Below are 27,414 nucleotides of genomic sequence, written 5' to 3' on the forward strand. Positions count from 1 at the left end.
GGCTAAGAACCGGCTGGATGGTCAGGTCCCAAGAGTGGTGGTGAATGGAGTTAAAACCTGTTGGTTGCTGGTCACTTAGTGGTGTTCCCCAGTGAGGGCCAGTTCTGTTTAATATCTTTATCAATGATCTGGACAAGGGAATTGAGTGCACCCTCAGTAAGTTTGCAGATGACACTAAGTGGGATGGGAGTGTTGATTTGCTTGAGGGTAGGAAGGCTCTGCAAAGGGATCTGGACAAGCTGGATTGATGGGCCAATGTCAGTTGTATGAGGTTTAACAAAGTCAAGTGCCAGGTCGTGCGCTTGGATCACAACAACCCCAGGCAGCTACAGGCTTGGGGCAGAGTGGCTGGAAAGGTGCCCAGCAGAAAAGGACCTGGGGATGCTGGATGACAGCCATCTGTACATGAGCCAGCAGTATGCTCAGGCAGCCAAGAAGGCCAACAGCATCCTGGCCTGTATCAGGAAAAGCGTGGCCAGCAGGAGTAGGGGAGTGATCATGTCCCTATACTCAATGCTGGTGAGGCCACACCTTGAATACTATGTTCAGTTTTGGGCCCCTCACTATAATGACATCGAGGTGGTGGAACATGCCTAGAGAAGGGCAGTAAAGCTGGTGAAAGGACACAGAGAACAAGCCTTATGAGGAGCAGCTGAGGAAGCTGGGATCATTTAGTCTGGAGGAGGCTGAAGGGAGACCTCCTTGCTCTCTACAGCTGCCTGAAAGGAGGTTGGAATGAGGCAGGGGTCGTTCTTCTCTCCCTAGTATCAGGTGATAGGACAAGAGAAATGACCTGAAGCTGTGCCAAGGGAGGTTTAGGTTGAATATTGGGAGAAATTTCTTTACTGAAAGAGTGGTGAGGCATTGGAACAGGCTGCCCAGGGAGTCACCATCCCTGGAGTTGTTCAAGAAATGAGTGGACATGGCACTTCCAGACATGATTTAATGGTGCTGTTAGGTTGATGATCTTAGAGGTGTTTTACAACCAAAACAATTCTATGATTCTACTCCTAGCTATATGCCTGAGGGCACCTCCGCATGCCAGGACTTTCTCATTCAGTAGTTTTCTTACCAAAGATCTGATTCTAGAGGCCAGATCCAAGAGGTTCTCTTTGGCAAATTACGTGGTCGGCTTATCTCAGATAGCTCTGTGCAGTTTAGTTTGTACCCCAATTTTAGAATGATATCTAAAATTACTTTTTTGCACTTCTATCTGGTTGCTTTTGTTTTCCTCAGAAGAGCAGTATGTGTCCTGGGGAGATGGGGCTACATACTGTGAATGTTAAAAGTGATCAGTGGCTGCCTAGACAGGACTAAGCTATTTAGAAAGTCAAACAGACTATTTGTGGCCTTTAGATAAAGCTCCAAAGGTCAGGCCATCTCAGCTCAAAGCCTGTCGAAGCAGATAAGGCTGTGCATCCAGGAATGTTATGAATTAGCTGCTGCTCTTGTGCTTGAACCTCCCAGGGCCTGTTCAGCTGGGGAACTGTTTCAATGGTATCTCTCCATAATATACCCTTATCTGAAATCTGTGAGGCTGCTGCATGGAGGCTTCTTCTGTACACCTCATACCTTCACAAATCACCATTGTCTTGGTACTGCATTGGTTCAGATACAGGTTTCAGGCAGGCTTTGCCTCAGCTATTGCTGAATGGTTCCAGCCCGTGGCCATCCTCTTGCCAGTCCTCCTGCCCCAGCTGGCCTCTATGGAGTCGCAGCACCTTTGTCACTGCCCCTTGCTTGGGACACCAGCAGAAGGGGCAGGTGTCCTGCACTGGTGGGTGAATGCAGTGCTGTAGACAAATGAGCTGTTTGTTACAGGAAGTTGTGCAGCCAGGTTTTGGAGAGTGCTTTGCTTCCCTGAGCTGCCAGCTGCTGCTCAGAGAGAGGAAGCAGTTTCCTGTGCTCCACAGCGAGAAGGATGGGCTACACCAGCCTTACAGGGCATGGTTAAGTAACAGGCTCTTGCAATACAGCAGTGCAGGAGCATTCTGGGGCTTGGTTTCCAGATGCCTGAGGAGCACATGTGCATTTGCATAGAATTTACATCTTGTGTTCCATCAGCCTCTGCCCCAGGTCCTGCCATCTGTTCTGACCAAGGACCTGAGTGTCAGGCTGCCTGCTAGCAGCAGGGCAGAGATGATGGAGGATGTCTACGCCTGTTCCTCAGGATCAATTGTGGTAATTTAAAGACCTCACCAAGATAAATGGGGCAGCTGTAGCTCAGACAGAGCTGTTGGATGCAGCCCCTGGCTGTGTTTGACTCCCACCTTGGCAGTGGGAGCAATGTCCCTACTGGCGCAATCCCCTTGGAAAAGACTTCAGGCTGACAGTGTGCCCCAAACCAACCCTGAAAGGATCAGTTTCCCCTCTCCTCTCCCACTGGATGTATCACAAAGGAGATTCAGCCTAAAGTAAAAGTTATGGTGCCTCTGTGGCCAATTCCTAGATCTGTGACTGTCCATAGCCAGATTCCAAGCAGTTGCTGTTGTAGCTGTGAGGTCTTGGACTTTGTTAACAGAGGGCTGTATTTTGCTGAGCAGTTTCACGGCAGAGGTGGATTGACAGCATTGCAGCCATTTGGCAAAGCACTTTCCTTCTGCTGGAGTCCTTTGGCTGAAGGACCAGTTGTACAGATGTAGGAGAAGCACCTGTCCCTGACACAGGCATTAATCATTTGGGAGTTTCAGAGGGGTCAGTAAAACAAGGGTTGTGCTGAGCATCCTGGGTGGCTGGTGGTTGTCCTGGCAGAGACACCCCATTCAGTGCTGCTGGGCAGCCTGACTGAGCTGGCCATGGGTGATGGGGGCTGGCAAGGCTTATCCTCATGGAATGGGGCCTCAGGGAGTGGGGAGAGGAGCAGTTGTCCTGGGAACAGCTGCCAAGCTCACCAACCTGCACTGCTGTGGCACATGAGCTTGGGCTGGTCACTGCCTCCATGCAGAGGGGATGGCAGTTCCCAAAGGGTTGCAAGGTGGCCCAGGGTCACCCCAGCTCGTGCTTTCTGCCTGCCCAGCACTGATGACTCCTCACCTCTCTCTCCTCCCTCTCACAGCTTTAACTTCTCCCAAACCCAACCTGATGGGCCTGCCCAGCACAAGCGTCCCTTCGCCTGGCCTCCCCACCTCTGGATTACCAAATAAGCAGCCCCCAGCCGCACTGAGCTCACCCACCCCGGCACAAGCCACAGTGGCCGTGGCCCCGCAGCAGCCACCGGCAACGACCCCACAGCCGCAGCCGCAGCAGCCACCCCCACCACAGCGCAAGGAGAAAGAGAGCGAGAAGGGAAAAGAGAAGGAGAAAGCACCCAAGGGAAAGGGAGACCCCCTGCCAGGGCCAAAGAAGGAGAAGGGGGAGGCGCCAGCGGGCGCGCTTTCAGCCCCACTGCCTGCCATGGAGTATGCGGTGGAGCCTGCCCAGCTCCAGGCGCTGCAGGCTGCCCTCAACTCAGACCCCACCACCTTGCTGACGAGTCAGTTCCTTCCTTACTTCGTCCCTGGCTTTTCCCCCTACTACGCCCCACAGATCCCCGGTGCCCTGCAGAGCGGGTACCTGCAGCCCATGTATGGGATGGAGGGGCTCTTCCCCTACAGCCCCGCACTGTCACAGGCACTGCTGGGGCTGTCTCCCAGCTCCCTGTTGCAGCAGTACCAGCAATACCAGCAGAGTCTGCAGGAGGCATTGCAGCAGCAACAGCGGCAGGCACAGCAGCAACAACAGCAGCAGCAGCAACAACAACAGCAGCAGCAGCAGCAGCAGCAGAAACCGCAACAGCCCAAAGGAAGCCAAACCCCCGTCCCCACGGGGGCTGCCACCCCGGACAAAGACCCTGCCAAAGAACCCCCCAAGCAAGAAGAGCAGAAGAATGCACCCCGCGAGGTGTCCCCCCTCCTGCCCAAACCCCAAGAAGAGCCCGAAGCAGAAGGCAAGGGCACGGACTCCCTCTGCGATCCCTTCATCGTCCCGAAGGTGCAGTACAAGCTGGTGTGCCGCAAGTGCCAGGCGGGCTTCAGTGACCAGGAGACGGCCAGCGACCACCTGAAGTCCCTCTGCTTCTTCGGCCAGTCCATGGCGAACCTGCAAGAGATGGTGCTTCACGTGCCCACCGGCAGCGGCCAGGGCAGCGGCTCGTACCAGTGCGTGGCGTGCGAGAGCACGGTGTGTGGGGACGAAGCCCTCAGTCAGCATCTCGAGTCAGCCCCGCACAAACACCGAACAATCACAAGAGCAGCAAGAAACGCCAAAGAGCACCCCAGTCTATTACCTCACTCTGCCTGCCCCCCCGACCCCAGCACCGCATCTACCTCGCAGTCGGCCGCTCACTCAAACGACAGCCCCCCGCCCCCCCGGCCCACCCCGGCTTCCCCCCACGCCTCCAGAAAGCCCTGGCCCCCAGCGGCCCCCCGCACCCCGCCGGGGAAGCCGCCGCCGCCGCCTTTCCCTCCTCTCTCCTCATCTTCAACGGTTACCTCAAGTTCATGCAGCACCTCAGGGGTTCAGCCCTCGATGCCAACAGACGACTATTCGGAGGAGTCTGACACGGATCTTAGCCAAAAGTCAGATGGACCGGTGAGCCCGGCGGAGGGGCCCCGGGACCCCGGCTGCCCTAAGGACAGTGGTCTAGCTAGCGTAGGAATGGACACCTTCAGATTGTAAGCTTTGAAGATGAACAATGAAAATGAATTTAAATAAAAAAAAAAAAAAGTTAATAACAAACCAATTTCAAAAATAGACTAACTGCAATTCCAAAGCTTCTAACCAAAAAAAGAAAAAAGAAAAAAGAAAAGCGTGGGTTGTTTTCCCATATAACGATGCCGGTGGGTTTTACATTTCTTTTTTCCTTTCCTTTTAATAAAATAAAACTTTAAAAAGAAAAAAAAAAAAAAGAAAAAAAATCTGTTACATTTGTCCTTTCGAAGGTACTGTTGGTCTGGGAGATGAAAGCCCGTGCTGCCTCCTCACTGTCTTCGGAGCTTGAGCCCCTTGTACATTGCCCCTGCCCCATCCCACCCCACGTCGATAGCACAGCAGAGGCCGGCACGCACTGTATGGGAAAGCAGCCCACCGGGTCACAGTTTTAAATTTCTTGCTATCTTAGCATTCAGATACCAATGGCTTGCTAAAAGAAAAAAGAAATGTAATATCTTTTTATTCTCAGGTCAATCGCTCACACTTTGTTCTGTTTTCAGAATCATTGTTTTATATATATATATATATATATAATTTCTTTCGTTTGTTTTGGGGGTTTTGATTGGTTTCATTTTTGTTCCAGAAAAGGATTTTTTTTCTTTTTTTTTCCTTTTTTTCCTTTTTTTTTTTTTTTATTTAAAATGGGCAGAAAGTATTCAAGAGAAAAAAAACCACAATGTGAACTGCTTTAGCTTTTCGGGGATTTTAAGGGTAGCTTTTCTGCTGAAGTCAATTTCGAGGGGAAAAGTTAAGCACTCCCACTTTCCAGAAAAAAAAAAAACAAAAACAACAAACAAAACAAAACAAAAAACCCACACAAAGAGTGTTGAGGACTTGGAGCTTAAAAAATAAGTTTTAAAACAACTGACTTTCTGTATTTATGATAGATATGACCATTTTTGGTGTTGAGTAGATTGTTGCATTGGAAATGAACTGAAGCAGTATGGTAGATTTAAAAGAAAAAACCCTTTTGTGTACATTTAGCTTTTGTATGGTCCAGCTGACGGCTTCTCATTTGATGTTGTCTTGTTCATTCCTAGCCAGATAGATTGCAATCCATCGACTCGCCTGAGCTTTTTTCCCCTTTGTACCTTTATTCCCCGGTCCCCCATCCTGTAATCTTCCACTTATGGTCGCTACCTTCATTTCTTAGAGGGTGGTTGCATAATTATTTTATAAAAACTAAAGAAAGAAGTTCAAAGGTTTTTGGGGGGTCAGTAGGATCCCTTGTGGAATATTTTTTGTTGGGGGTTTGAGACTTTTTAAGGCGTATACATACGATTTACCTATGTCTGTTACCCTTGTGCACTTATCTTTCTTATTTTCCATTTTTCCTTTTGTTTTCTTTCTTTTTTCTTCCCCTCTTCTTTTCCTCATTTTGTAAATGCTTCAAAGACTCTGTTCCTAAATGATAAGCATTTGTTTCTGTTCGTGTAATTAGGCTGCACTCTGTTCCTTCTTTTAAAAAAGAGGTTTTGTTACATTTTTTTTTCTCTAAAGAAAATTCATGCTTTAAATAAAATCCAAAGACATACCCTTTCACCACTGGTGCAGAATGAGCAAAAAGGATTCTTTTTACTTGAGAATTTGTTTCTGATTTAAACAAACGAGTCTAAGTTTAAATAAAGAATAAAAAAAGTACCCAGGTTGTTATCTGTGCTTCTTCTGCAAGCAGAGAGACAACTCTTAGCCAAGGCAGGTTTCTCTTTCCAAGTCTCTTTGTGGTGGGCGGTGGAGTGGCCGGAGCTGCGTGAGGTGGGCGAGGGGCTGCCAGGCCCTGGCATCCTGCCCGGCCCCGCACCCCACTTGTGGGGACGCGCGGACGCACGCACGCACACACGCGGTCTCATATGGCCCGGACTTTGAAAGGAAAACTTTGTGCTGCTAAAATGTAGGGTTTTGGAAATAGATGCTTGCTGTTTCACTTCCGTAGCCAAATGTCAACAGAAACAATCTCCTTCCCCCCCTCCCTGCCCCATTCCCTCTGACCTGAAAGTGTGAGAGCCTTCTCCCATCATCTTCATCCTCCTCCTGCTTCAAAAGGGAACTTCGAAGACTGTGAACGCAGGTTCCTCCCGCCGCCTCTGGCTTCTCCTCCCCGTGCTGAAGCCGCTCGTCGACTCTACGAGAGACTGGAGCATTCAAGAGACGAACGTGGGGTTCATGTGCTAGCGGGACGCCTTTTTTTTTTAATGGATTTTTGGTTTTAGTTCAATGAAAGACTAGATCCTGAACTGTTGTACATATTTCTAACTAGGCTAATGCACAGTGCAAATTCCTTTTTTAATTGTTTTTTAAGTAGGCGATACTAAAGAGAGTACCATCAGATAATTCCTACCAGTACGCAGCTGTAGCATACGGTGTCAAAACAGAAACACGTACACAAAAAGCGTTTGCTGTTTTAACAAACTCTTTTCTTTTAAGAGAAGTTTCTTGTATTTCTCCCCGTGTTTGAGATGAACATTTTTTAAATTCTAAAGCTGTACAGTTTTTTTGTTTTCCATTATTTTATCTTGTTTGTAATTCTATGAAATATATATATATATATATTTTTTGCCATTTAACTGTTGTATGTTACTGTGTCTGTATCATATAGAATTTTTTTTGTTTGTTTTGGGTTTGATTCTCTATGTGATACAAGTTAACAACCTAACACTAGATTTATCTGTCAAATTCCACACGGTCTCTTTTGGAAATCCTTTTGTCTTGTTTTGTTTCTGTTTTTTAATTATACTGCTTGGCCATAGTGCAATTTCTCCTTCCTTCTTCCCCCTCCTCCTCCCCACCCACCCAAAGGTTTTATAAATTCATTTCCTTGTATTTTTTCTAAACCTTTCTAGAGACTTTCAGTGCGAGGTTGCCTCCTCCTCCTCTTCCTCTTGCAGCCCAGGGCCAGCGTTGGGACCCCTGGCTCCCGCTGGTACCCCCAGACCCCGCCAGCCCCAGCCTCGCGCCCCACAGCCCTGTGACCTGCCGGCCTCTCCAGGGTGACTGCGGGACTGACACCGGCACAAGGTCCCCCTGTGCGACCCCTTTGCCCACACGTGGCCTTTCTGACAGGTGTCAGAGTGGGGACGAGCAGGGCACAAGGAACAAATTTTAAACTGAGCATTGAGCGGGTTTCTGTTTTATTTTTAATAAAAAGCTTTTTTAAGTGGTGAAGATGGCCAAAGTTTCATACAATTGAGAATAAAGAGGTGCAAGGGGGTGTGTGGGGGCCACCCACTCCTGGGGCAGGTGGGGGCTCGGGTGGCGATGATGCAAGCCAGCATGCTCGCTGATTATGGGAGTATATTTTGCTTTAAAAAATAAATTAAACTTCTAACTAGAAGCAGAAACTGGGTTGGCTGGTTGGCTGGTTGGTTGGTTGGTTGGTTGGTTGGCTGGTTGGTTGGTTTGTTGGCACTGAGATACTGCCCACTGTGAAACACAAAGCTTTGAATATTTTTTTTGTTTTTTATTTTCAGGGGGCAAGTTTGGGTAGAACAGAAGGCATAAATGAGGTGAAGAGGGATATGAACAGCCTTTGCAATGTACAAAAAATAGAGCAAGTGAAACCAAAAATGATGTTCTTGGTGTTTTTCTATAATGTAGTCTTGTTAGCTTTTTTTTGTTACTGTAACAATGCTGATCTCGAACTGTACCAAAATACATGGAGACGGACAGAAAACAGAAACCACGTGGAACTTTCAGAACTTTAAAAAATTTGTCACAAAAGACTTTGTTGTCATAGTTGAGTTGACTGTAGATGGTAATTGAATATACTCCTTTGGAAATATTTCATCACGTATGTTTCCTGCTCATTGTGATACATTAAAAAACAAAAATGAGCAAAAGCTCTCGTCTCCGATGTCCCCGCTTGTGCGGTGCAGGGTCTGTCTCGGGGTGGGTGAGTGCCGTGCCGCTCAGCTCGGCTCGGCATGGCTTGCCTCAGCTCAGCTCGGCAGAACGCCTGTGTCCACCCAAGCTTCAGGCACTACTCGGTGTGTCCACATTGTTGGTGTGACCTGCCTATGCTGCCATGTCCCCATCCCTCCCCGTGCGCAGGTGCCCGCTGGTGTGAGAGTACCTGGGCCCATGCTGCGAATTAGTGCTGAAGTGGGAGCAATGAGCCAAGCAGCGTCATTCATATTACAGCTTCGGGATACATCGTGTGTGAGAGACATGATAAGTGCATTTAATTTCAGTAAATGATTGTGTAAGATTCTGGGCACAGCGCTGTAATTAACGGTTAGAGGGGAAGCATGATGCTGATACGGGTTGAGGTCATCTTGAAACCTGTAAACTAGAAGTGAACTAAAATCACCATCTGTTTTCTTCCACTGATCAGACCAGGAGGAGACAAAGGTAAGGAAGGTAAGTGGTTGACTCACTACCATGCACTTGCTATGCCTCCTGAGCAGGGAGGAAAAGCTGATGAAGTGCTGAGGGTTAAACACACAATTCTCTTACCAAAAATTGCCCCTTGCAGCAGAATTGAAATTTATTAATAAGGACCACATCCAAAAGAGAGCCCCGGGGGCTGCTATTCATCTCTAATTTATAACTGCAGCAATAAATAATTTAAAAAAGAAAACCCAGCCCACTGCTGCAGGTGGGATGAGGAGCCTGGAGCCTGTCCAGTATAGATGTCCCATCTGCTTTGGACAGTGAGGAGCTTCTCTCTCTTTGGGGAGCAGAGGCCAGAGCTCTGCAGCATTGTCCACATGCAGCAGTGGTCACAGAGAGGGAAATCTTGTGGTTAGCAAGGGCATGAGAGCCTCCTTTAATTAAACAGGTCAGGAAATGCACTTGCAAGTCAGTAAGTTCAATAATCAGGTTGCTAATGCACCTTCATGAGGAAAAAAAAAAAACACAAAACCCATTTGTACCGATTCAGCCTCTGGAAATACATAGAAAATTAAGAGGGTCAGAATTGCCAAGCCCAGGATGACTCCTGGTGCTATGGCATATGTAAACCAAACCAGCCAGGTCCTGGCCCTGGTCTACAGGCCAAATGGAGCAGACCTGCACTTTGGCAACAGAGCAAGGGCAATTGCACCCAAGTGCATGCTGCAGCTGGGTAGCCCAATGCTCCATGGGGCAAGCTGCCAAGTCCTATCCCCAGTTTGGGTGTTGCTGTTCTGGCACAAGCCTGAACAGTTTGGCATCTGGACTGCCTCTTGGCTGTTTGCTTTTTTAATGGGAAAATCCAGGCTGCATTTCCCACAAGCGGATGGGACTGCAGCAGTAATAGGCTGCCAGCGTGACCCTTCCACCAGTGTTTGCACTGTGCTGCGTTAGTGACGACTTCACTGTTGTTCCTCGGCCTGCGGTTCTCTAAGTTTATTATGTAACGTTGCTATTTATTCCTGGGTTGAATTCCAGTTTAAAACAGCTACGCTTGAGAAAGCACCTTTCTAATGCTCAGAAAGGTGTAAATGGCCTCTAGTAGCTGCACAAGCTGCAAACTAAAAACCTCTGTGTGAGCCTCTCTGCTCAGAGCTGTGCTTCAGCAGAAATTGTAAACCTCTAACAGAAAGAAAAAGGGGGTTCCATGCTGTGACCCTGGTAAGTGGAGACTGGGAATGATCTTTAATAACTTTCCATTGCCATCACCTAGAAGACAAGAGGTTTAGCTCTTTTTAGTACAGCCTTACAGACCAAAAGAAAGGTGTGATCAGCAGTCCAGTGCAGATATCTGGAGCCAAGGTCCTGGCTGGTGGGTGCTGCTGCCCTCGGCTGCAGCCCGTTATCCGCTGTCACCAGCACTATAGGAGCAGGACCTTGGCCGGCTGCCTTGGGGAGACGTCCCAGGCAGCCCCCGTGTCACAGCCTGGAGTGCGCTGACACCAAAAGAAGAAACTCTTTGTGCCTACTCATTGTTCCCAACCAGCTTTTCCCCAGGGAATCCTACCAAGATGTACAGCAGAGGTGAGCCAGGCACATGAGCTCTGTCAGTAGCCTGGGCACTCGGTGCAGGAGCCAGATGCTGGTGCAGGCCCTATCCCATTCAACAGGCAGAGTCCTGTGGCACACAGAAGCCAAGGACAGAGGATGCCTTCAGGAAATGCTGTCCCTCCTGCACCCACTCCTGGGGCACAGCCCTGCTAGACATCACAGCAGTAGTCAGCTGGTCCATGTAAAGGCTGAGCCATCCTACTTCCAGGCTGCCCAGCAGTGGCTGAGCCCTTCACACTGCCCGGCATCCCTCTGCATGCAGCACTGCACCCAGGATGCACTCCGGGGCAGGGGGGAGGGCTGGGGAGGGGGGAGCAGCACTCATGGCAATGCCATCGTGCCACCCAGCATGCAGACCACAGGTCAGTGCTACAGAGGGTCCACTCCAGTAGCTGTGGCACCCAGCTTGCCTCCCTCACTGGCAGGCCAATGCCATGGCCAGTGCTGCCAGACCCCTGCCGTGGGACCCAGGATGCAGATGAGGACACATTTTTGATGCCACCAAGTGACAGAAGAGCTGCATTTTTAAAGGTGTCTGGGGCATGAAGCAGCAAATCATGGAGAATAAAGGACAAAAGAAACCCCAGAACCTTGCCAGTTGCCAACTTGCATTAAGACTGGTTCTGCTGCACTTTGTGGGACACCTCTGAGCTGAGGCCAGGTTGCTGCAGGAGACCTGCTGCAGCACAGGGAAAGTACAGTCCTGGGCAGCTGATTCTGCAGCCCCTGAGGTCACAGGAGCCCACAGGCAGCTCAGGCTGGACACAGGCCAGAGAGCAGCAGCTGCAGCCATGTCACTTCTGCAGCCAGATCTCTGCTGAGCTGAGCAGGGTCCCACGTTAACATCTTTGCTAAATGACATCTGAAGTCTACTAAGAGAGACAACTGCTCTAATGCAGACGGATGCGCTGAGAAACTGCCACCAGGCTCAGGCTGTGCCAGCAGTGGTGAAGGGTTAACTCCATCAGCGCTTAAACTAGGAATGTGGAGCCCATTCTCTCCTCCAAGCTCGTTAACAATGTACACCTGATGATCTAAAGCACTAGAGAGTCATTTTAATTAACGCTCTGCCAGAGGGGATGTGGTGAAGACACTGATTTCACTCCAATGACTTTCTATTTTGGTATATTGCAGAACCGGTGAATTAGTTCCCTGGGCTGCTGTGGTGAGCTAATCCAACAGCACCGCCTGGGCATGGCCTCTGCTGGCTCTGCAGGTGGTAGCTTTGCACAGAGGCACTGGCACCATCCATGGGGCAGGTGGCAGGAGGTCGGCAACACCACGGAAGTCCCACGACCATGGGAGCCCTTCCATGCGCCCATCCATGCTGCTGTCCTGCCCAGCCATGGCTGCCCCAAGGGCAGGTGCCGGCCTGAGCTGCAGCTGGCAGTGCTCTGGCTCTCCACAGAGTCTGCAGTGATGGAAGAGACTTCACAGCACACCCCAGAGAAAAGCTGGCAGTACCTATAAATGGTATTGTGCTGTTGGTTGGATGGTAGCATGATGTTACTTAATTAATGTTTTAATACCCTAGGCATCTTCTGTGCCGTATAATTCATATTGATTCAGCTGCGAGCATGTTCAGTTAAAAAGACTCTCTCCTAAGCAAACTTTCAATTGTATTGAATTGTCACAGTGCAAAAAGGGCCTTTTCTCAGCATGGGGGAGGGGATCCTCTGCCACAGTGCTGCTGGCCAGGCCAACCACATACATGCACATGTGCATATGCAAGCTGCTCACAGCCTCCTGCCTCAGCATTTCTCACCTCCCAGAGCCACCACCTGAGCAGACCTGGAGGCTGGCCTCAGCCTGGTGCCACTGCCTGCCACTAGCCCAGGTGCCTGGGCAAATGCATCCCCAGAAAGATCTCTCACAGCCTCTTGACAGAGCTGGCTGGCAATTGCCACAGTCAGCAGTTTTTTTGCCCACGGCCTGTTCTCATCATGGCTGTGGACTGCTGGCTGCCCACCACGCATCACAGGGGTGGAGTGCCATGGGTTGCTGGAGCCTTGCTGGAGCACAGCTGTGGCAGGAGCTGAGCAGGGACCAAAGGATGGCCTGGAGCTTGCTTGGGCTTGTAGAGCTTTGGGGATCACTGGTGTTTGCTGGTTTGATCTCTGTGTCCCATTTTTCAAGGCCATGAATGTCTGAGGCAAGTAGGTGTCCTAGGGAGGGTATTCCCAGTTTGGGTCTGCGTGTCACATGGAGGGAACATCACAGAAAAGTAGATGTAAGGTGGAAGTTTCCTGTGTTGATGTGCCACCTACCAGCACAGTCTGAACCCCAGATCTGGCTCTGTACACCTGGTATTGACGGCTCTGTCCCTTCACCCCATGGGGCCATGGTAAGGGTGTGGGGTGAGCAGCAGCAACGCAGCCCCAACACATTGGCTGTGGCAATGCCATGCACCTCTCCAGGATGGGTCGGGAGCACCATGGAGCTGCTTTCACCAGCCCCAGGGGGAGCAGCACAGGGAAGTGCTGTGACATTTTTAAGGATATCTGCTTGCTTGCAGCACCAGAAGAGCACCTTGATATTCTGGAAGGATAAAAGATGTCTGTGAGCAGAGAGCCATGGTGTGTCAACTCAGCCGCGTGTGTCACAGCAGCAGGCAGCTGGCAGCTCCGTCACCAGCCCCTGCCATGGTGCTGCAGCCCCTGGGGCCATCCCTTGTCCCCCAGCCCTGCTGAGCCCAGGATGGGGGGACGTGAAGGCTGTTCCCTGCACAGGCTATCCTTTTACTAGGGAGGCTTCATTAAAGATTTCTGTGCCTTTCTTTCTTTAAAATAATGAGGCAAAGATAAAAATTCTGTATTTTCATTACTCCCTATTTTCACAGCCTGCTGAACAAAAACACAAAGCACTTCTCCTGCTGCCCCTTGCTCCCTGGCCCTGCCTCTTTCTCCCATGGAGTTCAAATTAAAGAAAGGCGAAAATTGAAGCTGTTGTACGCAAGGCGATTGCAACATGCATATTTGATTTTTATGATGGATCTAAATTGCTGAATAAGGCTGTGGAACAAAGGGAGACTGCAGCTTCCTGCCCATCACAGCCAGCCAGCCACTGCAGAACAAAAGCGCCAGCCATTAGGGGCTCAGCAGGGAGACACATTTATAAATGACTTTGTTTCGCTGCCCCTTCCCCCCCACGGGGTGCTCTGGACGGGGCTGGGGGCTCCTGATTTGCACATGCCAGGGAGTGCGTGTGTCTGGTGCAGAGCTGCCGTCGTGGCGCAGCATGGCTGCAGGACCCCAGCCAGCCTGGCACATGCGGATGCAGGGTGGGCAGGGTTTGAGGGACTGTCCGCAGAGACCCTTCTGCAGCCACAACCCTGGCAAGCAGGAGGTGCCTTGGGGTGGGGCCGAGGCTCTGCCTTTGCTCTGCCACCATGCGGTGTGCCCCTATGTTCATGCTGGCTGGTGGCCCTGGGTACACTCAGAGCCACAAAGGCCTGCAGGGGCTGCGGTCTCTGATGTCCCCAGGCTCACTAGGGCTACAGGATGGCTGTGCAGGCAACCGAGCATCCATCAGACCCTGTTAGCCCAGCTGCCATGGGGATATCCCTAGAGTATTTGGTGACATATCCCTTAACAGCACTTTTTGCAGCCCAGGCTGCAGTGCTGCATGCCAAGTGGCACTCAGGTGATTCTGGCCAGATGTCCCTTAGCAGGTCAGAGCCACAGCTGGCACACAGCAGCTCAGTGCAGCCCCTCAGCTGACTGTTGGTGCAGCACAAGCACTGTGCAAGGACAAGTGGGAAAACTGGGGTGCCCCCACAGACATCCTCATCATGCAGTGCCGTTCATACCATCTGCTGAGCTGGGGGTGCCAAGTACAGGACTGGGCTGTGCAGTGTGTAAGCAGAAGGCAGTGAGGTAGTGCCCAGCAGTGGGAGGGTTTGCACCACACTGGGGAGCTGCTGCTTGCAGGAACCACCTTCTGTGTTTAGTAAAAGGCATTGGTGAGGGAGGCTCCAGGCAGGAGATCTGGGATTCCTCAGTCTGCAGCGGAAGGTTCTTGACAAGGGTGGGATCTGGTTAGGATCAGATTGGGTTGGGGAACAGGTTTCCTGCTGATTCCTTGAAGCTGCCACAGAGAAGAGTTGGGTTCATGGTGGCAGCTGTGCACAGCTCTCCACAGACACAGTGTCTCTGCTTGGGTGATCAGTGTCCCAGCCTGATGCACTTTGGTGGTCTGGGCACACCCCTCTGCAATGTGTCTGAGTGATGAGCATCGCCAAGGAACACTAGCACAGCCCCTGGCTGTCCACAGCCTGTGATGCTACAGGGCCACCTCATGGCATAAGGCCGCCCTTCCTGCCTGTTGCACCCCAAGTATGATTCCAAAAATGAGTCCAGGGATGCCCTTGGAAGAAACCAGCTACAAACTGTGTCATGGCCATCAGCCTCAGAAATGCCTTCCACTTGAGCCAAGGTGGGCCTGAGGGGTTACTTCAAATGGCTCCTTGAGTCCTGTGGGCATGGCAGAGGCTGGCCCATGTCATGCTGGTGTCCTGGAGGGAATCAGCAACATCCCGCTGCAGAAGAAGGGCCTGTAGCTGGGGTGATGTTGGGCCCTGCATGAGCTGCTCCGGCTGTGCTGTAGGGTGCTGGAGGGCTGCTTGAGCTCATCAGCTCCTGATGCAGATGTGACCCTACCACTGGAGAAAAGCAAACAACCAGCCAGAATGAAAACATGCTCTCCTTCTCTACTGCATCTCCCAGGTCCTCTGCCTGTCACCTGCCCCTCTGCACCACACCACAAAATTCCATGTGTCTGTAACAGTGTCTTGATGGATTTCCCATGACCTCAGCCCTGTGCTTTTGAGGGTGGGAGGGAAGGCAGCATGTCTCCATATCTGCTGCCCCTGGAACTGCTGCTGGGGTGGGTAACAGACACAGACCCCACCACAGCCCCAGCCTCCCACCATGGCCCAGCACTGCTCTCCATCAGCAGATGCTCACCAACATGGCCTGAGGGGTTGGTGCCCTGGTTGTGCTGGGCAAGCTTGGGCAAGACCTTCACCACGGCACCAACCTGGGAAGGCTGTCCCACATAAAATCCTGGTCTGGACGGGGAGGAGGTGGGAAAGTCACTGCCCAGGGATAGAGCAAAGCATTGCAGCTACAGAGAAGTCTGCTTAGAGAAAGGGAGAGTGCTGGGAGCAGCCTGAGAGGCAGAGGGGATGTGTTCAGCTCTTTAAAGTTTGATTTCCATGACCTTTTTTGCTGCTGGCTGCTGCTCCCCCAGTGCCACTCCCAGCACTGGGTCATGTTGTGCTTTCCCTGCTAAGGAGCTAAACTGAGATGCTGTGTGTAAGAAATGGGAAGTGACAAGATATGACCGAAGCATTGGAAATCAATCCAAACTAAATGTGCTTCTTAACTATAAGTGAACAGTTGAAAACAATCCTCTTTTATAGCCATGGAGATAAATACTCTGTTTTTATTAGGAAAAAATTGCTTTGGACTGAATAAAGTCATTTGATTAACAAGTCAAAGCAGATGGTTTATTGATGTTTTAGAAAGGAGTTTACAAGGTCTAGAGAAAAAAGAGACCCAGCTCTGAATTAACAAATTACCCTGGTATATGGGACATTGACAGTTCACTGCTAATAGATTTATGGGCTACTGCTGGGTGTTTCGTCCCCATTTGGTTTATTATGATAAAATATTGGGGCAAGAGTAACCTATAGCCTCACTGCAATATACTGTATCGACCCCTGACCCTGAGAACCTGACAGCAAACCTATATATTAGATTCTTAATTTGTCTTAATCTAACAGGATCGGCTTGCGTGCTGTAATTATTTTCCAAAGGCGATGGTGTGAGCATGTGAGTGCGTGCAAGAGATGCAGGTGGAGGTGGATCACTTTGTCTAGGGCACTGGACATGCAGTTAACTGCTGGAGAGCAAAGGGATCACAGTAGGAGCGAAGCAGCAGCATGTGTTCTGCGAAGCAGGACACAACATCAAGAAATAATAAAATTCCCAGGTGCTGTAAATTACTTCCATAAAGCAATTTACCACGAGACCCTAGGAGCATCTGGAAATCTGCACAGATCTTGACAGGAATGCAGGGGCCTGAAAGAACAGTGCAAAAGAGCTGTTCCTTTCTCTGGACATTACCACAGTGGTTTTGCATCCCTGTCCCCAGGACCACATGTCCCATGGGACAGCAGTGTCCAGTGGGTGGCAGGACTGGCAGCTGACACAGGCAGCTTTGAAACCAGTGGCTACGACTTCATGCTTGATATTTTGGGATTAAAAGGCAGTGATTGCATGTCTCTGACCAACAGCTGGGGCATGGGCACTGCCATCTCTCCCACCTTGAAGCTGACCACTGGCTGTAATGACAGGCCAGTCTCAGTTCTCTGAGTGGTAGAATTGGGACAGCTGCAGGTCATGCAGTGCCCACTCTGTGCCTAAGCCAGGCAACAACTCCTGACTCCTGAGAGCATGTTTAGGTCTCAGACGTCCTCAGCCGTAAGTGACGTGCAGTTATCTTCATGCAACCAACAGGCACAGGTGGTTGAGGCCCCGTCCCTTGAGGAAACACTGCTGCTCAGTTGTGGGGCCAGACAGGCGGAGCAGGGATGAGCCCTGCCAGTCAACATGTCAGTGAGACAAGCAGGAAAACACCACCCAAACTCTCTTCCATTTGTTGAATCAAATAATTGTGAGGACCTTGTGCGAAAGCTTTACCACATCTTTGTTGCTTGTTATAGTTTGCATATGGCTCAGATGAGATGACCGGGGATGCTGCAGCTCAGGATTTTGTGCCCAAAGAGGGCAGTCGTGGTATTCATGCAGACCTGGATTCATGCCATGGTTCATGGCTATTGACCCTGCTCTGTGCCCAGCACTGTCCTGTCTATGAGACCAGGCCAGGGGAAGAGCAGGGCTAACAAGGACCCCTAAAAAGAGCCAGGGGGAGAACACTGGGGCAGGCTGTTAATTCCCACCCACCCCACCCCTGATGAGCAACATCTGCACGCACCAGAAGATGACATGGTGATGAATGGGAGACCAAAGTGTCTTTTATTGCTTCCCCTGCACACAGGCTTTTTCTCTCTCTTTTTTTTTAAAGGAACTGCCGGACTGCTGGATGCAGGAATTCATGTGATTTGTTCTGCAGCCATTTCTCCTTTCTCTCCTGTAACAGAATCTGCAGAAATAATTTAAAGAGCTGAAGGTAATTTAGTATCTTCTTTACTTCTCAACCCATACTTCCTATAAGTTCACCAGGTACCCTCTAGATGAACTAATCCTACTGTAAAATATTATTTTTAGGCTTTATTCATCTAATTTATTAACTGTCTGCAACTTTATTTACCACATTCTGGATTAGCTCTGAGACCAGTTACTATTCAGAGCTGCTGCTCGCTTCATTGCTGTCTCTCACTCTGTTTATCTTTTCTTTGTGCAGGAGGGGCTCAAACATATACAAACTGTCCTGAAGCTGATGTGAAATGTAAATTCTTGCCGAAAATGAGAGGCAGAGATGTTTATAGAGGTTTTATAAATATTTATTTACACTATATTACAAGTTATTTATAATTGATATTTACAGGTCCTAGTATTCAGTCGGAACAAATCAGTTCTGCAGAATGTATATATATGGGCGCTTTAAACAGTTTGAGGAAATCTACAAGTTTAGAAAGTGAAACTAATTCGGAAATAGGTGAGAGAGGGGGAGTGAGTGCTTGTCGGGGATCGCCAAGACCACAAACAGGCAGTTTGGCACAAACTAACTGAAGAACTTCGCGAGGTCTTTTCTTAATAGTGTTTTGTGTTTCCGGAAATTGTAGCACGGATGTACCGTAATAAAGAAATTGAAATGGCGCCGACCGCGTGGCGCTGTGCCGCGTGGTTGCAGCTTCTCTCAGAACAAAAGGGTCCTGGGAGTTTGCCAGTGAGTCCCCGGAGGCTTTTGCAACTCAGTTCGCGGAGTGCACTGTGTAAAATGAGCTTGCAGCTCCAGGGGAAAAGCCTTGTCGCTACGGTCGCAGGGCATGGCAAAAGCAGCTTCTCTGCAAGGTTGGGGTGACCTTTTCCACGATCCACGGGGATCGGCCAGGGAGGTGTGGGTCCTGCTGAAGCAACGTCCCCTCTTCAGGGCGGCTGTAGCGGTCCAGGACAGGCGGTGCACCCGGGTTACCACGGTTCCCTCACTCGGCGATCGGTCCCTTCGCTCAGCGGTCGGTCGGGCAACGGTGGCAATCCGTGGCAATGCACTTGGACACGCCGGTTCTAGTCCCTGGTAAAAGCGATCTCTCGGCAGCGCAAGGCAAACACGGGCATGCACATGAGAACAAGCACAGGTACAAGCACGGAGCAAGGAGCACGGAACACTGGTTTACCAAAACAACCCCTATTTAACATTTGCCACATGAACACTGGTCCAGTGAGCATCCTTGGTAAACAGAGTAACTAACCAATGAAATGATGTTTTCCCAAATGTAGTGTGAGCATAACCCCTAAACAAAGCCACCACGAGCATGTCGCCTGAGCTTTGTTTACCCCAATGGGCCCAGGGAGGTTGTTTACCCAGACTAAGTGGTGCCAAGACTTCCCCCCAACTCCAGAAGGGAGAGGGAAGAGGGGGTTCAAGCTGAATATGTAGGGACACGTCCTGGCACTATTTGGGATGTAGTCTTGGGCACAGGCATCATTCACCACAGAGGCTCAGCAGATATACCAGGGAATCACAGGGCTGGATCTCATCTTCTCTAGTAATTAGTTGCTGTCTTAGACCATGAGGTGGATTGGTAACTGGCTCAACAACAGAGTTCAGAGAGGTGTGATCAGCAGCGCAGAGTCCAGTTGGAAGCCTGTGGCCACTGGTATTCTGCAGGGATCAGTACTAGGTCCAGTTTTGTTCAATCTCTTCATCAATGACCTGGATGAGGGGATTGAGTGTACCCTCTGCATGTTCACTGATGATATAAAATTTTGGGGGGAGGCTAACACACCAGAAGGCTGTGCAGCCATCCAACAAGATCTGGACAGGCTGGAGAGCTGGGAGAAGGGGAACCTCATGAAGTTCAATAAGGACAAGTGCAGTGTCCTGCATCTGGGGAGGAATAACAGCAGGCACCAGTACAGACTAGGGGTTGTCCTGCTGGAAAGCAGCTCCATGGAGAAAGACTTTGGAGTCCTAGTGGACAGGAAGTTCTCCATGGGACAGCAACGTGCTCTTGTGGCCAAGAAGGCCAACGGCATCCTGGGGTGCATTAAAAAAAGTGTATCCCACAGGTCTAGAGAGGTTCTCCTCCCCCTCTACTCTGCCCTAGTGACACCACACCTGGAATACTGTGTCCAGTTCTGGGGTCCCTATTTCAAGACAGACAGGGATCTGCTGGAGAGAGTCTAATAGAGAGTTACAAGGATGACTGCGGGACTTGAACGTCTTTCCTATGAAGAAAGACTGAGAGGCCTGGGACTGTCTAGTCTTGAGAAGGCTGAGGGGGGACCTTACTAACATCTATAAATAGCTGAGGGGTGGGTGTCAAGATGAAGGTGCCAGTCTCAGTGGTGCCCAGTGATAGGACAAGGAACAGGTACAGAAGGTTCCACAACAACAAGAGGAGACACTTCCTTACAGTGAGGGCGGCAGAGCACTGGAAAAGGCTGCCCAGAGCGGTTGTGTACTCTCCTTCTCTGGAGACTTTCAAAACCCATCTGGATGTGTTCCTGTGCAGCCTGACCTAGGTGACTCTTGCCTTGGCAGGAGGGTTGAACTAGATGATCCCTAGAGGTCCCTTCCAACCCACAACATTCTGTGATTCTGTGATTCTGCTACATGTCACTGCTCCCCAGGAAGGAGGAAAATACCATTTTAGTATTGTAATAGCTTACATTACAACTTTTAATTTCACCCCAAATGCAAGAGCCCTGAGCGAATGGAGTGGTTTTGCTCTGATTCACCTCAGCTGAGAGCCAGCCCCAGGCACCCACCTGTGACCATGGCCAGACCTGGTATCACAGCTGACTCTGGGTGGAAGACCTGCAGTGTTGCTGTATGAGCCATCTGGGAAAGGCAGCAGCATTTCTCCATCCCTTAGGAAGGTGCCTGCAATGGTCCAGAGGCTTTTTGGGTGGTCAGGAGAGCTGAGAGTCCATCTGAGGACAGTGCGAAGGAAGCCTGGCTCATGTCAGGGACCCTACACTCCACCAGGAGACCAGCAACTGCCATGTCTAGGTAAAACCCATGCATTATGTGAAATACTAGTCAGGAACAAAGCATTTCATGTTATCAAAGGGGGTGGGGTGATGGTGTTTGTTTTACTTCTTTTCTTTTCTTTTTTTCTTTTTGTTCCACTTTACCTTCAGAGGGTAGTATCACTGAAACATAAGTTGTTGGCATTAAAGTGGTTACTGTGATAATCTAATTCTGCCCTCCTGAATGCAGTACCTATCCTCACTCTTATTCTGTTCTTTTACTTCACCAGTTGTATATTGTCTAATTGTGATTTACTGCATATTTTTCACATAAATTACTTTAATGGACTCTTTGTCTGGGCTACATTGAATGGTAGAGAGTGCTACAAGGTGTCATATGAACAAGGTTATAGAACAGATTGAAAAGACTACAAACTATTGTGTGAGTTGAGGAATAGCTGGTGCTGGAAGGGTGCAGACATGTAAGGGGCAGAGTTAAGGGCTTGGTGTACAGCCTTGACTCCAAGACATTCCTCATCTCGAGTGTTTAACTGTGTAACCCTGCTATTTTTGTAATGGAGTCTTTTCTAATGGAGTTCCAAATGAAAAACTGAAAAGCTGAAGCTCTGTCAGAACTGCCTGTCCTGTATAACTGAGCCCAGTGCTGCCGCACCCCTGCACACTGCCAGCTCCTTTGGCCACCATGCAAGACAACCCCCCTGGCACACCCTGCAGGGTCCCTGTGATGGCCCCACCATGACATGGTCCCCATGTGAAGCTGTCACAGCTGTTTGCACAAGTGCCACAACAGGCTCCACCAGAAGGATTGTTCTCAGCACCAGCACACTTGTGCACCTTTTGGCAGCTGGATTAACAGCACGCATGAGCCTGTGCATCCCGCACCCTTCAGTGGGGAGAGAAGCCACATGGACTGTGCCCAAGGGAGCAACCTGCCTGGCAGCTGCCAAGATTTTCTCTCCAACTGCTCCAGCACTTGCTGGCTGCTCTCTGTCCTCAGCTCTTTGCTGTACCTTTGTGGCTGCTAAGCCTTGCAACTGGGCTCAGTCATGTCTTGGTGGATGAGGCTCCTTTAGCACGAAGAGAGGGAGGGAGCTTTGCTGCTTGAGCTGTTGTTGGAGAGCTCAGGCTTAACAAGTCTTCCTAGCCCATGGCTTGGGTACAGCCCTGGAACTGCCTCTGCCAGCAGCCTGGAGAAACTGCTGAGGAACTTGGCTTGGTGTGCTTTCCACAGCCTGCCAGCACCACCTCTGCCCTACCTGGGGTCAGACCTGCTGGTTTGCACACCTGCAAGCTCATCATGCCTCAGTGAGGGGACACTGAGGCACTTCATGACAAAGAGCCAGCATCGTATGTCATCTGAGTACTGCAGCTCGTGGATTTGCATCGCTGGCTCACCAGTTCTTCTGGCAGTTTGCTGTGGTTATTGCAGGACTCTTACAGAAGAGTGCCTGGCAGGCTGGGAGAAGTGCAGCTCCTGTGGACAACCTGTTTGATGACTCTCCAGGAAAGAGAGTTTTGAAGTAGTATCCTGCCACTTCCCCTTGGTCAGGGCCTATTTTATTAGCTTTTTCAAGATGGCAGGTCTAGAGGATGAGAAAGGAAGTCTTCTCTTGACTCATTGACCGCAGTATATTAACTTACGAGGAAGCAATTGCAGTTTCAGGCCTTGGCTCAATTCCAAACTAGGATGGATCTTAGTCTATTGGTTGCAACAGAATAAACTAGGTGTTGGCCTCTGGTGGGCTTCCTTACACCTGGATTGGACACCAAAGGTTCAACATCACACGCTGGTTTGATAATAGAACAGGGCAACCAGTGGTGCATTTCTGCAGACTTCATTGAATTCATGTGTCCTTGAAGGAGAACCGAAAGGATCTTCCCTGACTGAGGCATTAGCAGATGTCCCTGACTGTCTCAACCAGCTTATTAAAACAGTCTGAACCTCATACACTCACAAATGCCCAGTCAAAGCCAAGTTGCCTAAAGGCTTGTTCTGCTTTTCAGTGTGCCTAATTTCATATTTTTGACCCTTGTCTATGTCAGCTGAAGGAACAGTAAGAGAAAAAAAAAATCAATACAGGAAAGTTTCTGGTTTGGAAATTCTTAGAAAGTCATGAGTGATGAAGAAGAGTTGTAGTGGAAATTATCACAAAATATGATGTAAAGCTCAGAACCCAGCAGTGGCCACAGCTGTGCTCTGACCACCACAGTACTCTGCTTTCTTACTGGATTTCACACACTAGAATGACATCCTATTTTTTAAAACTAGTTTGGAACTGAACTTCCACTCCCAATATGGTACCACACTGTGACCCTCATTTATGCCATCTTCTGTTTGAGCCACATACTTGGTACAGGAATATTTTACATTTGAGCTTCTCTACGTTTTTAGTGTGATGGTCCATTGAGCTTGGGTCTTTTGGCCTTATTATGAGCTAGACCAAAAATCCCCAAATGAAACCAGAAGTTTCTTCTGTAGTAGGAATTGTCTTGTTATTTCATGAGCATCTTGAATGCCTGAGGCAAGCAGGATTAGTGAAGAATTACTGTGCATGCGCACATAGCTTACAAAGCTGCTTTGATTACAAAGTCTGAAAAGAGGATATTAAATTTTTATTACAAAAATATTTGGTTTTCTTCATTCCTTTTCAAATAGAAGACAAAGTTCCAAACATTCTCTTGCTTTGCAGTCACACTTCAGTTTAAAAGAAGGAAAAGGAAGTGACTTTTCATTGCTGTTTTTCTTTGCCCAGATGACAGCCCAGTGCTTTTGTCTCCCAGTTCCATCACTGCAAGCAGTGCCATGGACAAGCAAGACATCCTACTAAGGAGCTATGGCTGGGAGGAACTGCAGCTCCATTGTCAGTACTTGTGCCATTAGAATTTCAGTAAGCCTGAGTCACTCCAGGCTTCTCTGTCAAGAGCATTGGGACAGCCTTGCAGTTCCTTCTCTCTCATGACTTAATCTTTGTCTGTAAATTTTTTTTTTCTTTATTTTTTTTTCTTTTTTTTTGCCTACAGCAGTTGGGTTTTCTCTATAGTGTTGTCAACAAGTGCCTGATCATGCATGTTTCCCAGCTCCAAAGCTTGGCTTATACTTCACCTGTGCTAAAGGCATCTTTTCCATCCACCTTTCCATTTCTAAAACTGGCTGCTTCTCTTACAAGGGAGAGCAAGCCAACTTCAGCATCTGCTGGGTTTGGATGCTTTCCCCTATCTAGATTTAGATCTGTGTATGGCTTAGAGGCAGCAGTAACTCCTTCAACTGCTTGTAAGAGACATAAAACAGGTGCCTGCCTTGATAGCTCTGGCTTGTTTTATAACTTGTGATATGAAACTCGCAAGGCAATTTGGTGCGGAACTTAGGAGGGCTGCTTTCCAGCAGCTGCTCTCAGGAAAGCCACGGCCATGAGACACTGAAGGACAGTTCCTTATAAGACCTGAGACACCCAAATCATCGTGTCTGTTTTTCCCTGTGGCTTCTCTGTATGACAGAGGACACAAGCCTTGCTGTTCTCCAGACGGCTCTTGGGTTGTTGATACTCAGCCGTGTGCTACCTAGACCTTCAGTCCTCTTGCTTCAGTGTCTGGCCAAGGTAAGGTCCCAGGAGGTTGGTTTGGTTTGGTTTGGGTGTTTTTGGCGTGTGTGTGTGTGTGCGTGTCTGCTTTTTCTTAATAAGGAAAAGATTGGAAGCAGGTAGAGCCATGCCCTGTAAAGGCTGGTGGGGCTGGGTTCTCTTTAGAGAGAACCGTGCCCGTTCTAGAGTGCAACACTAGGATAGTTTGCACACTGTCTCTGCTTCAGGCTCCAAAGTGAGAGCAGTGGCTGGACGCGCTGCTCCCTTCAGCCGTTTCACAGACCGCAGCAGATTTTACCTGTTCTCTCAAAGCATAGGACACCATTTAGGCAGGTTCCCCAGTCTCAGGGCCGTTTCCAGAGCGGGTCAGGGATCCGGCCGGCCGCATCCCACCCCGCCGCATAACGGGCAGGGGCTGGAGGCAGCCCTGCTGCCGTTCTGAGGGCGCACCATCGGCCGCGTTGCTCATCAGACACGGCGGTGCTGAACGGGCAGCGAGCTGGGGCTCAGAGATGCGACGCGATCCGTTCCCCGCCCGTCCCCATGGCAACCCGACGCTTGTCGCGTCCACCGAGCTTGGCAGAGAGCCCCGCCTCTTGTCCTCTGCTGTCAAATCGTCGACAGGCATGGGCGGGAGACTGAGCTCCTGTTGGGCAGCGCTTACGTTAATCAACGACCCCGGGCTGCAGCACGATCGCGAGGCCTTCCGCACGGGAAGGTGTTCCCACAGGCGGTGCCATCCGAGTTCTGAATGGCTAGCTGGATCCTCGGGGTGGGGTTTTGTCTCTCTCTCCTCGGGATTGGGCAGGAGCGGCGTCAATATGGTGCGGGGCGGGGGGAAAGCTTGGCGGCTCTGTTCGAACGGCGCTGCGTGGTGGGCGTTGGGTGAAGAGCCGCAGCCGCCAGGTGAAGCTGAACAGGAGCTGGGGCTACACCTGGTCAGGGCTTCGTGCCCGGATCTGCCTCCGTCCTTGAGCGACGTCGGCCCGGGCCTCGCTGGGGGCCTGGCACCGCCTTCCGAAGGGTCTGTGGCAGCTGGACCCCGGCGCAGAGGGGACGGTGAGCGGGCAGCTCTCACTTGGGCTTTTTTCGTACGCTCTGGGTGTGGGCTGGCTCTGTCTGATGCCGCCTTCTCGCCTTCCTCCTCCTCGGGCAGGCTGGAAAGGCCAGAGTTCGGTCCTCGGTGCCTCCTGCACTGACCAGCTCTGGGGCAGGCTGCACTCCTGCGGACCTCTCTGTCGCCATCCTGGAAAAGGCGATGGCGGTGGCACCACTGCAGTTTCTCGGCAGGGTGGAGATTCTCTGTACTACCAGAACCTGGAAAAATCTACACCAAACTGCATAACAGGTTCATGGCTGGCTGAATCCTATCTAGCCAGGAGGCCTCCTGTAGGAAAGAGTGGCCTGGCCGCCAGCACCTCTGGCAGAGTGCTGATGGACACAATGCACGGTAAGCCGGTGGTGACTGGTTTTAGCAACTGGGTGCAAAAGTCCTTCTCTAGACAGGCTGTGATGTAAAGATATTGGGAACCACGAACTGCTCTGTTTTCTTGCTGAAAAGAGGGAGCAAATATATTAAAAGCTGTTACTAAAGGCTTTCAGGGACGGAGATATAAAGTGAAATACCAGTTTGTTAAAAGCTGAAGTGCTAAATAAGGTTAATTCCTGTTTACACTGGTCATATCTGGCCACCTTAATTAAAGACTTTAGTTTGTTTTTGCAAAGAGATACAGAAGCAGGGAGTTGCCTTTACTTAACCAAGCTCGGGGTAGGGGGTGTGGAATATTACTAAGGAAACTAAATACTCAATTCTCTAAATTTCAGCTCTGTTCCTTGTGTCTAGAAAGTTCTCCAAGGCCCACTGGTTGCATTTAACTGAAATTAAAAGAAAACTTTGTCTTTTGCCTGTGTCTTCAGGATGCTGTTGAACATCAACTCATTTTGCTTCTAAATGGAAACTACAACGTGGACATTCTTGTTATATTGCCTCACAGAAAATATTCCAGTCTTTATTTTGCTCTTGTAAGTTACATGGCTTAAAAATAGGTGTGAAATCACAAGGTGAATGATGAGCTGGGGTTGGTAAATACACTGTGGGCAGCCCAAGCTTGTTCAGTTACTGATGCTTGCACACTGCTCCTTGCCACTGGCTGTGACTGGAGCGTAGGAGTCCCTGTGTCACAGAGTAACAATCTTGGCCAGTCCTCATCTTCAGAGGTTGGCTCAGATTTTGCAGATTGGCTCCCAGAATAACATTTACCAACATGTGAGGTATTTATTTGAACACAGCATGCTCAGGCTCATGTCCTTGTATGTGGGCCATGTCTCATTCTGACTACATTGTGGTCTGAATTACCAGTTGAAGTGTCTAGCAGAGTCATGCTCTTTGTGGGTGACCTGGTAATTCTCTAAGGAGACCCCTTTGTACCTGGCTGATGTTTAATAATGAACACAGGGCAGATATAAACATCCTTGGCTTTATGTTATTCTGTCTGAGATAATTGCTTCTTCTGTAGTGTAAATTGTTTGGATTGAGTTCAGTTTACATATCTTTAAAGGAAAAAAAAAACACTAACTTTGATTTTACATTCTAGATGTAGCTGCTGTGACTGAGAAGACTTAGAGCAGCTGTCTTATACCTGGAATTCATGGGGACAATGGTTACTGTTGTGTTGCAGAGCAGCATAGGTAAGAGATAAGTAGCCCCTTAAGCTGATACTTACTACAATTAATTTCATTCAAATTTCGTTTTCAGAGCCTCACATTTTTCTGTGTCCCTTCTAGTCAGCTATGCTTTCTTTGATTTTTTTTTTTTTTTTTTTGCCTTCTGTTCTCATCAGGAAATTTTTTTTTTTCAAATTTGCTTATACCCCTGGCTTAGATAGACTTCCAAAAAGTAGCTTAGATCTTGGTACTTCAGTATTACATAAGTGTTTCAGAGTGTGAAATGAAGTTTTTTTTCCTGCTGCCACTGCTCTGTTAAGATTGATTAAATCCCATAGATACCCCCTTACCCATGAAGG

The 27,414-nt window shown here is 49.5% G+C and overlaps 1 protein-coding gene across 1 annotated transcript in view; it reads left to right on the forward strand.

Annotated features, from left to right (window-relative positions):
- ZFHX3 (zinc finger homeobox 3) overlaps positions 1-4,656 on the forward strand; it is a 104,890-nt gene extending 100,234 nt beyond the window's left edge. The window contains exon 9 of the mRNA XM_054389610.1: positions 3,056-4,656. Coding sequence (XP_054245585.1) covers positions 3,056-4,656 — 1,601 coding nt within the window. The remainder of the gene's footprint in view (positions 1-3,055) is intronic.
- Positions 4,657-27,414: the final 22,758 nt, after the last annotated feature.

Source organism: Indicator indicator, chromosome 19 (genome assembly GCF_027791375.1).
Source record: "Indicator indicator isolate 239-I01 chromosome 19, UM_Iind_1.1, whole genome shotgun sequence".
Lineage (NCBI taxonomy): Eukaryota > Metazoa > Chordata > Aves > Piciformes > Indicatoridae > Indicator > Indicator indicator.